General features: G+C 40.1%; 1 protein-coding gene and 1 long non-coding RNA gene across 4 annotated transcripts in view; one reads left to right on the top strand and one right to left on the bottom strand.

Moving 5' to 3' along the window:
- The window catches only part of LOC141139178 (cytochrome P450 2B4-like), a 35,369-nt gene extending 31,085 nt beyond the window's left edge, over positions 1 to 4,284 (top strand). For all 3 annotated transcript variants that reach the window (XM_073625084.1, XM_073625085.1, XM_073625083.1), the window contains 2 exons: positions 516 to 657; positions 2,117 to 4,284. In XM_073625084.1, the coding sequence (XP_073481185.1) occupies positions 516 to 657; positions 2,117 to 2,295 (321 nt within the window). In that variant the 3' untranslated portion in view covers positions 2,296 to 4,284. The remainder of the gene's footprint in view (positions 1 to 515; positions 658 to 2,116) is intronic.
- Positions 1 to 12,652, bottom strand: part of LOC141139198 (uncharacterized) — a 1,175,459-nt gene that overhangs the window by 793,012 nt on the left and 369,795 nt on the right. The gene's annotated exons all lie outside the window — the stretch shown is intronic.

Genomic DNA, 12,652 nt, shown 5'->3' with positions numbered 1-12,652 from the left:
ACAGTCCACCGCTAGATGTGGGGGAGCGCTACTTTCTGGAGGATTGAAGGATCGGGTGTGTATAGGCTCTGTGTTCACCCCTAGACATGATGAGCAATTGACCCATGCAGTGCGGGCACAGCGCCAGTGCATGTGAAGAAAAGAATTTGCCCGAAGTTAGGCTTGAATCATGTTATCTGACCACTGAAAACTGCCAATCCCTCCTTCAGCATTGCACTATCCATTCCATCAAACACTGCTCTAATCAACTCCACTTTGGGTCCCTTAGCAGTGCCATTGATTAGAGGCATGCATAGCACTGGCTTACCTTACAGTAACAAATAAGAAGTCTTCAACTGGACTTCAACAGCTTGCCACAGACCTGAAAGTGCAGAACACTGTTTCACAACTGCAATCCCCAGACCATGTTTTTAGGATTTCCTTAATCTTAAACAGATGCTTAATCATTGTCAGCTGGAAATGTATATTATAAATAAAATATATGTTCAGTTTTTAATTGACATTTATCCTTGCAGGGCACTGCTGTGTTCCCGTTGCTGTACTCTGTACTGAAAGATGAAGCTTATTTCAAAAAACCATTTGATTTTTATCCGGAGCATTTTCTTGATGCAGAAGGAAATTTTAAAAAGAACGAGGCCTTCATTCCATTCTCTATAGGTAAATCTAAAATGATCATGGTGATGAGCATTTCAAAGACTGGACAGTATATACAGTAATTTTTACTACTTAACAGTTTGAAAAAAAGTTACCTGAGCTGGTTTGGTATTTCTTCTTTTCCTTGCATTCTCATGTTCTCATAATCACATGATGACACCATGTTTGAAATAACTGTCATTTTTATGAAAAGATCACATCTTCCTGAATTGTACTACAATAATGGAGCTCTTTCATATAGGATTGACCAGTTCTATGGAAAAGGGACAATCTGCCTGAACGAAGAAACTTTCAGAATAGACTAAATCATTCTTTTAATTGTTGTGTCCAGCAATCTTTTTTCGAGACACTGGGGTTGATTTTTTAAACCTGGAGAGTGCATGGTAGTCAGCTTCTATCTTTAGCTCATTCAGTTAAGCTTTGACAAAAAAACGGAAGCTGATGTCTATGCAGAAAATCAACCCCACTGTTTTAATCAATCGCATCTATGATAAATTGTTTGTTTATTGCTATGGGGTGTATCTATAAAAAAATATTTTATTGCAATTCACCCAGTAAAAGTTAATGTATATATTTGTTCTGTGCAAACAGGGCAAAAATTGAATGTTATTAGGCTATATCCTGTGCTGTTCAACATTTTTTCATTGATTTAAAACAGAAATACTGCATTTAGCCACTAGATAGCACTAAGTATCATATGAAATGTTATTTAGCACATCTAGTGGTATTTAGGTATTTTTCATTTTTAATACCGTAAATGGAAAACGTTCCACTAGTACAGAAAATAGCCTAGGAATATTTATTTTTGCCCCCTGTGCATAGAATGAATATGCATGCACTTTTACTGATAAATTGCTTTCGATTTTTTTTTTCCCTATAAATACAACTCTATGTGTATAGTCAGTATTAGAATGAGAGAAGAAGACTGTCAATGAATCACAACTACAACCTGTTGTTGTCTAACTCTGTAGTCAATGTGAAAGCTTGTTGCAATATGACTATTGTCATTTAATTATTTATTAATTTAATTATGAATTTATTAATATTTATTATCATTTATTGACACCTGCCGACATCCTTTCTGCTAAAAACAGAGAGATGAGGTTCCATTCCCCATCTGTCTGGTGGATCAGATGGCAGTTGGGTGCAAACAGACAGGCGGAGATAGGCAGTAGGCAGGCCCATAGATAACAGCAGGCCATGTCTGTGTCTGCCCTGCATAAGAGGAACGAATACAGACTAGCCATCCGCCTGTTTAGCAGACATCAGCGGACAGATTTCCCACTGAGCAGGCGGATTCCAACAGAGCCATCCCATGTGTAAGGGGCCTTACTTTTGGTTGATTTTATTTTCATGTATGCCTACTTGGCAACATACAGGTCAACCGGTACCCATACAAGAACTAAGCAATGCAGTTAAAGCTGATTGCACTCTAATCAACTCTTATCTTGTCTTTCTCTAGGAAAAAGAAGTTGTGCTGGTGAAACTTTGGCCAAAATGGAGCTTTTCCTCTTCTTTACATCCCTAATGCAGAACTTCACCTTCCAGGCTCTCCCCGGGGCTGAGATAGACCTTGAACCAGCAGAGGCTGGAACCCATGGACCGAAACCTTACCAACTTTGTGCAATACCTCGCAGCTAATTGGTTATTTAACCAAAATAATATAAAATAAGCTCAGTTTAGATAAATCTCATCTAACAAAAAATAACTGGATCCACAGAAGCATACTTCTCAAACACCTGCCTTATTCATGTTTAACCAGCTGTGGACACTGGACGTACTACACACGCTTAAAAGCTCTTCATCAACGTTTACAAGCCTCACACTTGCCAACAATTCTCTATAGTCAAAATGGCAGTTGGAAGATGCTGTATATATAAAGCTGATGAAAATGGACCATCTGATAAGCATTGTTCAGATGCTAAATAGATAGATGCAAAGTAAAATGTTTATTTTTGTATCTACTCTGCTTCACTCGTTTGTAGGCAAAACAGATGAGCCTCCGTTTATGTATGATTTCTGTTGAAGCAACCTGACAAGTAAAAAAAAATAAATAAATAATATGTTCATGCTGTATGTAACCCCTTACTGACCCTTAGTTTACCATAATCAGCCCTAATTAAAGTGGAAGTAAAGGCTAATATAATTTAGTTTAAAAATGTTGCTTCCCCCTCTTCATACCCATTGCTCTACAATGGAATGTCACCCAGTAGATTCCATTGCACTCCTCCCCTCATCCTCTGCAACAGCCAATCGCTGACACAGAGCTGGAGCATAGAGATCATGTGACTGCATCAAAGCTGCTAAGAAAAAGTATTTACAGTGAACTCTTTTACAAACAGTATGCCGCATGGGTATGAGGAAGGGGAAGCAACAATTTTAACCAGACCCTTATTAGTCTTTGCTTCCTCGTTAACTCCTTCTTCCCTTTCTCTCCTTAACTATTATTTTCTTGATTTTTTTTTCTATCTCTCTAACCAATATTTAAACTTTTTTTAATTTATTTTGTACATTATGTGTTATATGTCACATAAAAAAAAAAAAAAAATGAAAAAAGCCTTTATTTCATTTGTAAATAACTTTTAAATGCGTTGTACAAGAATCATAATTCGAGTGTAGTTTTAAATGGGACAACTTATAGAATAAAATTTATACTTTTTATCTAGAGTAACACTATTTTTAAACTAAAACTGATTAAGTTAGAATATAGTGTTTTTCTCTTTAGTATTGATACTTTTTGTCTGTGGATTACATATTAAAATAATATGCCGAAAGAGAGTCTTATTTGTCCTAAAAAAGATATAATCTTAACTAATGACGAAGTTATTGCCAAATCAATAGGACCATAGCAGAAATGTAAAAATTGTTCAGGTTCATAGGAAGTGTACAGGTATAAAGTGGTTAAAATTTCACATTAGCAGACATTTTTACCATCTCCCATTGTTATGCCCTGTACACACGGAAGGAAAATGTGTGATAGGACCTTGTTGTCATAAATTCCGACCTTGTGTAGGCTCCATCACACATTTTCCATCGAAATTTCCGACACACAAAGTTTGAGAGCTTGCTATAAAATTTTCCGACAACAAAATCCGTTGTCAGAAATTCCGATCGTGTGCACAAAGTGCCACACATGCTCAGAATAAATTAAGAGACGAAAGCTATTGGCTACTGCCCCGTTTATAGCCCCGACGTACGTGTTTTATGTCACCGCGTTTAGAACGATCGGATTTTCCGACAACTTTGTGTGACCATGTGTATGCAAGACAAGTTTGAGCCAACATCCGTCGGAAAAAATCCATGGATTTTGTTGTCGGTATGTCCGATCAATGTCCGACCGTGTGTACAGGGCATTATAGTGCAAAACTCAAATGCCAGTGAATGCATAAATATGAAATAATAATAATAAATATTGATTTCAGAATTGATGAATTTACTGTCTGGCTATACAATGTGAAATTTGTAAGTTAGGTTATGTTGTACATTAATGATACAAAATAACTCAATGATTAATATTCTAAAGAGTCAATGTAGTGCATCTCATCTCATTTCTCAAAACTGAGATACATAATTTCTTTTCAAAACTGTTGATCCATTAAAATATTTTGTAATACAAAATACAAAAAACTACATTTGGTGTCTGGTGTCTCTTTTCTGAGAATTTTGTAAAGATGTCAGTAAAAATGTTTATTGTGCTCTTACCAGAAAACTATTTATTTCTGATCCACAAATGCAATCTGATACTCACCATTTTTCATAAATATTATTAGCAAAATATATTTTGTAAAGTAAGAGACAAATGTGGGTACGATGCAGCATGATGCACCTGCGGCATGGAATACACTCAGGGGCCAAGGTAAAAGAAAACAGTACATTGTAAGTTCCAAAAATGTGCAAACAGGCCTGGCGGGAAGCCATAGCAGACCGGAGGCACTTACAAACAGTAGCAGAGGATCAAGATCCTGGACTGATGCTGAAAACTTGTGCAGCAAGGAGGGGGAATGCGGCCTGTCCAGGCCACACTGAAATGGGAGGCTTCCTATGAGGAGTTGGCATAGTTCCTGCACTTTCCCTACTCCTTAGGAACCTTTCCCTGGTGCTAAGCACTGTCCCTTCCAAACAGGGAATCTGTCCCTACACTAACCCCTCACATAAAGCGCACCAAACCCGTGAGCCAGAGTCTTAAATAGACTCTGCCTGACCCAAGCTGGCCACCGTGTTCACGTGGGATGCCAGCGTCCAACCGGACAGTTGTCTCCCTGTAACAGCAGGAAATCATAGAGGAACCAAGTTCCTAGTTGCCTTCAGAAATCATAATAATTAGTAAATAGAGCCCCCCTGTGTGTAATTGAATCTCAGTATAAATACAGCTGTTCTATGAAACCCTCAGAGGTTTGTTAAAGAACCTTAGTGAACAAACTGCACCATGAAGGCCAAGGAACACACCAGACAGGTCAGGTATAAAGTTGTGGAGAAGTTTAAAGCAGGGTTAGGTTATAAAAAATATCCCATGCTTTGAACATCTCACAGAGCACTGTTCAATCCATCATCTGAAAATGGAAAGAGTATGGCTCAACTGCAAACCTACCAAGACATGGCCATCCACCTAAACGGACAGGCCAGGCAAAGAGAGCATTAATCAGAGAAGCAGCCAAGCGGCCCATGGTAACTCTGGAGGAGCTACAGAGATCCACAGCTCAGGTGGGAGAATCTGTCCACAGAACAACTATTAGTCCTGCAGTCCATAAATCTGCCCTTTATGGAAGAGTGGCAAGAATAAAGCCATTGTTGAAACAAAGCCACAAGAAGTCCCATTTGCAGTTTGCAAGAAGCCATGTGGGGGATACAGACAACATGTGGAAGAAGGTGCTCTGGTCAGATGATACCAAAATGTAACTTTTAGGCCTAAAAGCAAAAGGCTATGTGTGGCAGAAAACTAACGCTGCACATCACCCTGAACACGCCATCCCCAACGTGAAACATGGTATTGGCAGCATTATGTTGTGGGGACGCTTCTCTTCAGCAGGGACAGAGAAGCTGGTCAGAGTTGATGGGAAGATGGATGGAGCCAAATACAGGCAATCCTAGAAGAAAACCTGGTAGAGTCTGCAAAAGACTTGAGACTGGGGCGGAGGCTCAACTTCCAGCAGGACAACGACCCTAAACATATAGCCAGAACTGCAATGGAATGGTTTAGATCAAAGCATATTCACAATTTAGCTTAAAGATTGTCTCGGCTGCCCGGGACTACCCTCCTCATTGGCTGAGACAGCAGCGTGGCATCATTGGCTCCTGCTGCTGTTGATCAAAGTCAGTCAGCCAGTAGAGTAGAGTAGAGTAGACTACAGAAAGGGGGCAGGGCTGGGCCACGGTTCCCTGTCTGAATGGAACAGGGTGCTGAGGCTCGGCTCAGGTGCCCCCATAGCAAGCTGCTTGCTACGGGGGCACTCAACAGGAGGGAGGGGCCAGGAGCACCAAAGAGGGACCCGAGAAGAGGAGGATCTGGGTTGCACTGTGCAAGACCACTGCACAGAGAAGGTAAGTATGACATTTTATTTTTTTTAGCTAAAAAAAAAAAACAAGACTTTAGTATGTCTTTAAAAAATTGAAGATCTGCCTAAAACTTTAGCTCTCTACTGAGTGTTCTGCTATACAAATTTCATATACAGTGTGTAAACCTATGTATACGTTCTTTTTAGCATAATCTTAGTTCAAATTGCCCAGGTGAGTTGCAGGCTTGCAATAATCCAACCTGTCCCCGCATATGCATACCTTTTGTCTGCTCCCCCACTGCTCCATCTAGTACCGGAAACTGAAGGAAATGCCCACTACTTCTAGGCATGAAAACGCATTTGACTCACTACATGTGACAGTGCTGGGACAATCAATGCTCTCAAATGGTGAGTCCATAGCCCCATAAAATTGATGACCCCCCAGTGGTTTAAAGATTATGCAGGAGTTTTATTCCACCCACAATCTAAATGGAGTGATGTTGGAATGAAAGAAAAACAGGTTCACTTTAAAGTGTATTTTGGGTGGGTGTTACTGATACCTTCAAATGAGAGCAAACATCAATACAGATGAAACATTTAAGGGTGATATTTACTGATTATATCTTTTGCTCTTTTTTTTTCAATAGATTTTATTGAAGGAAGTTGCAATGCAAGTTATAGTAGAAGCGACATGACATTGTCGCACGTCACCTGGTTTGTACATTTTTGACTAGGTGAGGTTTACAGAAGAGAATGCAAAACATGAAAGATAATAAATACATCTCATACAGAAGAAAATCTGAACAGCAGATAACTGGATGATAGCCAGATAACTCTTTGCAGGGTTCCTAAACTATAAGAAGAAGAAGAGGGGAGGGGGAGGGCGTACACTTACTACAATATAGATGGCACCTAGGCCTGTGTCTATAGTCAAAAGCTGAGTGTTGTGGACCAGATTGCTGGTATAGTAGAAGGATAAAAGTTTGTCATGTTTGTGACCATGTGGCCTGCTAGGAAAGGATTATTTGCAGGAGGTATCCTTCTCATCGTAATGTGTTAGGGGGCCCTTATAGTATGAAAAGGGATTTTTAAAGGTCTCGAGTTCCTCATGGGATAATGTTGATTCCATGAAAGCCCGCCATCTTGAGTAGAGATGTTTCTTTTGTTCTTTTAAGATTAGGTGGGGATTAATGTAGGGCATCTGCATGCTGCATTAAGAGGACAGATGAGTTTACGTTCTATGCACATTTTGCATAGGGAAAGACAGGCTTAGACATGCTACAACTACCATCTAAAGTCTATGGCTTACTAAAGTCTTTTAATTACATCATACAAGTGTAGAGAAGAGGTCAGGGGAGTTTTAGGTAATGATTATGTCCCATAGCATTGCACAGGTAAAAAGAGTTTCCTTTCTGGCTGAGGTTAAGCGAGTTTTCCTGTGGACAAAGGTGAATCAAGTTTTCTTGTTGACAGAGGTGAAGCGAGTTTTCTTGTGGACAAAGATGAAGCAAGTTTTCTTGTTGACAGAGGTGAAGGGAGTTTCCTGGTTTGAGAGAAGGTTGACTGAGTTTATTACAGAAAGTGAAGGTGATGTAGTTGTTTTGTAGCTTTATTCTTTATTAGTTAGGAATATGGCTAAACACATTTTTAGATGAAGTCAACTTACATTATTGCATAGCAAAAAGTTTGTGGACACCTGATCAATATACCAATATGAGCTTGTTGGATATCCAATTCCAAAACCACAATTATTGATATGGATTTTCACTCCCTCCTTCTTTCCAGCTATAACAGCCTTCACTTTTCTGAGAAGGCTTTCCACAAAATTTTTGGAGTCTCCCCATTAAAAACAGCATTTGTGAGGTCTGATACAGATACTGATGTTGGAGGAGTAGACCTTGCTCACCATTTGTGTTCCAGTTCATTCCAAACATGTTCAGTTCAGTATGGTGGAAGTCAGGGATTTGTGAAGGCTGCTCAAGTTCCCCCACAACAAATTGATTACACAATGTCTTATGAAACTGGCTTTTATGAACAGGGGCACAGTAATGGAGTAATGAACAGAAAAAGGTCCTTCCCCAAACTGTTGACACAAGGGTGAAAGCACAGAATTGTCTAAAATGTCATTGTATGCTGTGGCCCTAATAGCTCTTCAATAGCAACGTGCCGAACTGCCGTGAGTTCAGTACGAGTAGGGTTCGGCGAACTTCAAAGAAGTTCAGATGCTGAACCTGAGCCCCACTGAATTCAATAGGAGCCAAATCTGTCAAATCAGAAATGCCCATTATCTGGGCTAATAGGCAAAGGTTTGTCAAAACATAGCTTGGGGTGGACACTGTCCTAAAGAACAGGTGTCAGAGCAAACAAATGTTTTAAGCATATTTACAAAAGAAAAATAGTTGCAAGTTGCTGGCAAATGACATTTCCCTTTTAGCCTCTATTTTCCATTTACAAACTATAATTTTTTGTATTTGTAATGCCACTCTTGCTGTAAACAAAAAAGTGTAGAGTCTCCCCCAAAATACTAGAGTCGGGTATGGATTTTAAGTGGGACCCCACAGAAGAAAACACAAAAAAAAAAGTGTGAGGTCCCCCCAGGAAATCCATACCATAGCTTTATAAATGCAGCGCTAAAAGATACAATCAAAATAAACAAAAAAAAACAAAATAAAGTGAATAACCCACAATGGTGATGATAAACATGTATAAACACAGTGTCAATAATTCATGTAGAAAGAAAGTTCATATGTGAAAAAAATCCAAAAGAAGTGTCTGTGCTTTCATAAGAATCGTGTAATCCAAATTCATAAGTGATCTGATTTCACCACGTGATCCACCACCACATAAAGTTGGACTCTTACCAGAATAATAGGACTCTATTATTAAACCACAAATGCCCAATGTATATATGAGGTAGCAGATATCATCAAATTACAGGATATATGAGGTAACAGATATCATCCAATCACAGGATCAAATATGCAACAAATTCAATGGCAACTCCATGGATAAGCAAGAATGTATTTACATCATGGATATGCAATAAAGAGGAGCATTCATATAGTGTAAATCTGTGTAAAACATAAAAATCCAAAGGCAGAAAGAAGCATGGAAGCAGAAGCAGCTTGTGGACACAGCAGGACAAACGTTGGCTGGGTGACGGCATGCACGTGAACTCCACCCTACATGTTTCGTCACGACTGATGTCATCGGGGGCATGTACGTGCCATTAAAATCCACGCAGTATTTGTATACGTCCAGCAGGGGAGGACCACAGTAATTAACCAATCAATACTCAAAGTGTGACTCTCAGCAGAGCCAAGCCTCAGTCTCATAAACGCCAACGGGATCAAGGGATACATTTCGCATCTTATGTCATATCCGGCTGGATGAGCAGTCAAGCCTCAATATCACTTAAAGATTGCCGCTAATCAAATCCAAGCCTCAATATGAGAAAAAATATATCAAAATTGTTTAAATAGCAGCCAAAATGAATAGAAATTAACAAAGAGCTGCATTAATCAATTGCCATAATGGTGAATGTACAATAATTAGTAGAATTAACTAATAAATAAAGTCTAAAATGATAATTTGAACTATAAATAATATGATAATGTGGATTCTATAATAATTGTATGAAAAAGCATTCATAAAAATGTATATATACGGTATATAAAAAACCCTGCTGGAGGAAACAAATGCACCATGTTTGAACCAAGAAATATGCATTTAACACAAACATAAATAAATAATGAATAAAAAGTACAAAAATAAAAACTTTAGGCATTATTGATAAAATATTTAATGTGCCATTCAACATTCATACTATAGGAACTATAAAATTTTAATTCATATATCTATTTAGTTTCTAATCTCGAAAACTCCCCTTCTTAAAAAGCCCCCATAAGTACATCATATTTATCAATTGCCACAAACAGGATGCCTCTAGGGCAGTGATGGTGAACTTTGGCACCCCAGATGTTTTGAAACTACATTTCCCATGACGCTCAACTATACTGCAGAATACATGAGAATCATGGGAAATGTAGTTCCAAAACATCTGGGGTGTCAAGGTTCGCTATCACTGCTCTAGGGTTTCCATTGTGGCAGTGAGCGTAGTGTTTAGGAACACTATGGTCACTCTTTCTTTTACGAATATTCTTGAAATGTTTGTTAACTCGTATGGAGAGCGAATGAATCGTTCTGCTAATACACTGTTTGGCACACGGACAAACCAAGAGGTATACCACATTTTTGGATGCACAAGTGATGAAAGGTTTAATTTGGTAACACTTAGAGGTAACAGTACACTGAAAAGACTCAATCTTCCTGCCTTTAAAGCTGTTGGTTTAACACACAGGATATTTTTTGCAAGGAAACCTACTAAATCATGAAAAAAAGAAGGTCTAGTTGGGAGGTCTAAGATATTAGGAGCAACCCTTGTAACATTGCCGTTACATTGCCCCAGTCGAAGTCTATTGGGAAAAAATGCTTTGGGCTTGGCTTTCAGCTCCCCACATTGCTTTTATTCTATGATCACAGTTTTACTTTTATGGATGAATGTTGGTTTTTCCAGTAAAACCTACCTTTTTGACCTACACCATATGGAGGAATTTTTCTTTCTATATCCCCTCAGATGAGAGTTTTTGTCTTTCCAATCTGGCTGCTTAACATCTGAGTTCCAGCCTCATGTTCACCTGTAAGATTTCCTGGATCCTTTCTTGGAGTTTGCTGGATTCCCTGGATCTTTTCTGGAAGTCCGCTGATCGGGCCATTCTCGCACAATTGACTCGTTGTCGCTGACACTCGAGTCCACTACTTCCGGTAAGAGTACATACTCCTCATCTTGGGTGGAGGACACATTATTCCTGGTGCTCTACATGCCTCCCAAGGTCGTTGTACCCCACTTTTGAGCAACAACTTTTTTGTGGTGTACTCTATATAAGTTTTCCTTAGGATCTTTCCACCTTTGGGACTTTCCACTTGTGTTTCTACACAATATATATATATATATATATATATATATATATATGTATTTTCTAATATTCATTTAGTTTGAGATTGATTCTTATTATATTTTTGCACTATTTGCATATATTATTTGTCACATTGTTATTGCTTATTGCTTTTCATTCCTTAGCACTACATTTTTACCAACACCTTATATATACATTGGGCGTTTGTGACTGTAATAGAGTGCTATTATTCTGGTAAGAGTCCAAGTTTATGTGGTGATGGATCACGTGGTGAAATCAGATCCACTTATGAATTTGGATTACATGATTCTTATGAAAGCACAGACTTTTTTTGGGATGTTTTCACATGAAATTTTGTTCTACATGAAATTATTGACACTGTGTTTATGTATGTTTACTATCACCATTGTGGGCTATTCACTTTGATGTTTATTTTGTTTTTAACCTTTTAGCGCTGCATTTATTTTTATTATTATGTTGATTGCACAGGTTTTTTCTGACTGATTCTGCTAGCGGCTATTGTATGTCAGCGCTTTTTCTTCCTCCAACCATAACTTTATAGTTTGGTATGAATTTTAAGAGGGATCCTCACACAAGAAAACAAAATGCATGAGCTCTCCCTAAAAGTCCATACCAGACCCTGGACAGAAAAGACATAGTTGCCAACAGTCCCGATTTTCCCCGGACAATCCCGATTTTGGGACCCTCGTCCCGATTGGAGGCTGTCCCGAATCGGGATTTTCCATAAGGAAAATCGGGAATGTTGTTTTTTTTGTTTTTGGAGCAGCTGGCTCCAGCAAAATGGTGGCCGGCGCCGCCGCTCGATCTTCCCCCTAGTGTTGAGTAAGTGGAGAGAGGAAGGGGGCTCGATCCGTGCAGCCAATGAAGCGGCTTCTTTAGCTGCACGGCCCCTCCCCTCGCCACTGAAGCAAGCAGAAGACACGGCGCCGGCGCCGTGGCTTGCCGAAAGTTCCCCAGCCCCGTACTGCGCAAGCGCTGTGCCTGCGCAGTACAGGGGGTCCTTCATTGCCGAGGGGAACTTTCTCGGCAGAACACCGGCCGCTCCCGCACTGAGCGAGGGGGGTCTGCACTAATAGAGGGGGGGCTGCACTGAGGGGGGGTCTGCACTAATAGAGGGGGGGCTGCACTGAGGGGGGCTGCACTAATTGAGGGGGGTCTGCACTAATAGAGGGGGGGCTGCACTGAGGGGGGCTGCACTAATTGAGGGGGGTCTGCACTAATAGAGGGGGGTCTGCACTAATTGAGGGGGGGCTGCACTGAGGGGGGTCTGCACTAAAAGAGGGGGGGCTGCACTGAGGGGGGCTGCACTAATAAAGGGGAGGCTGCACTGAGGGGGTCTGCACTGAGGAGGGGTCTGCACTAATAGAGGGAGGTCTGCACTGATGAAGGGGATCTGCAATGATGGAGGGGGTCTGCACTGAGGGGGTCTGCACTGAGGGGGTCTATACAGACTCTGCCGAGGGCACCTGATGCAAGGACAGACTCTGCTGGTGGCGCCTGATGCAAGGA

This window comes from Aquarana catesbeiana, linkage group LG04 (genome assembly GCF_042186555.1).
Source record: "Aquarana catesbeiana isolate 2022-GZ linkage group LG04, ASM4218655v1, whole genome shotgun sequence".
In the NCBI taxonomy this organism is placed as follows: Eukaryota; Metazoa; Chordata; class Amphibia; order Anura; family Ranidae; genus Aquarana; species Aquarana catesbeiana.
This window is presented reverse-complemented; position numbering and strand designations above follow the sequence as displayed.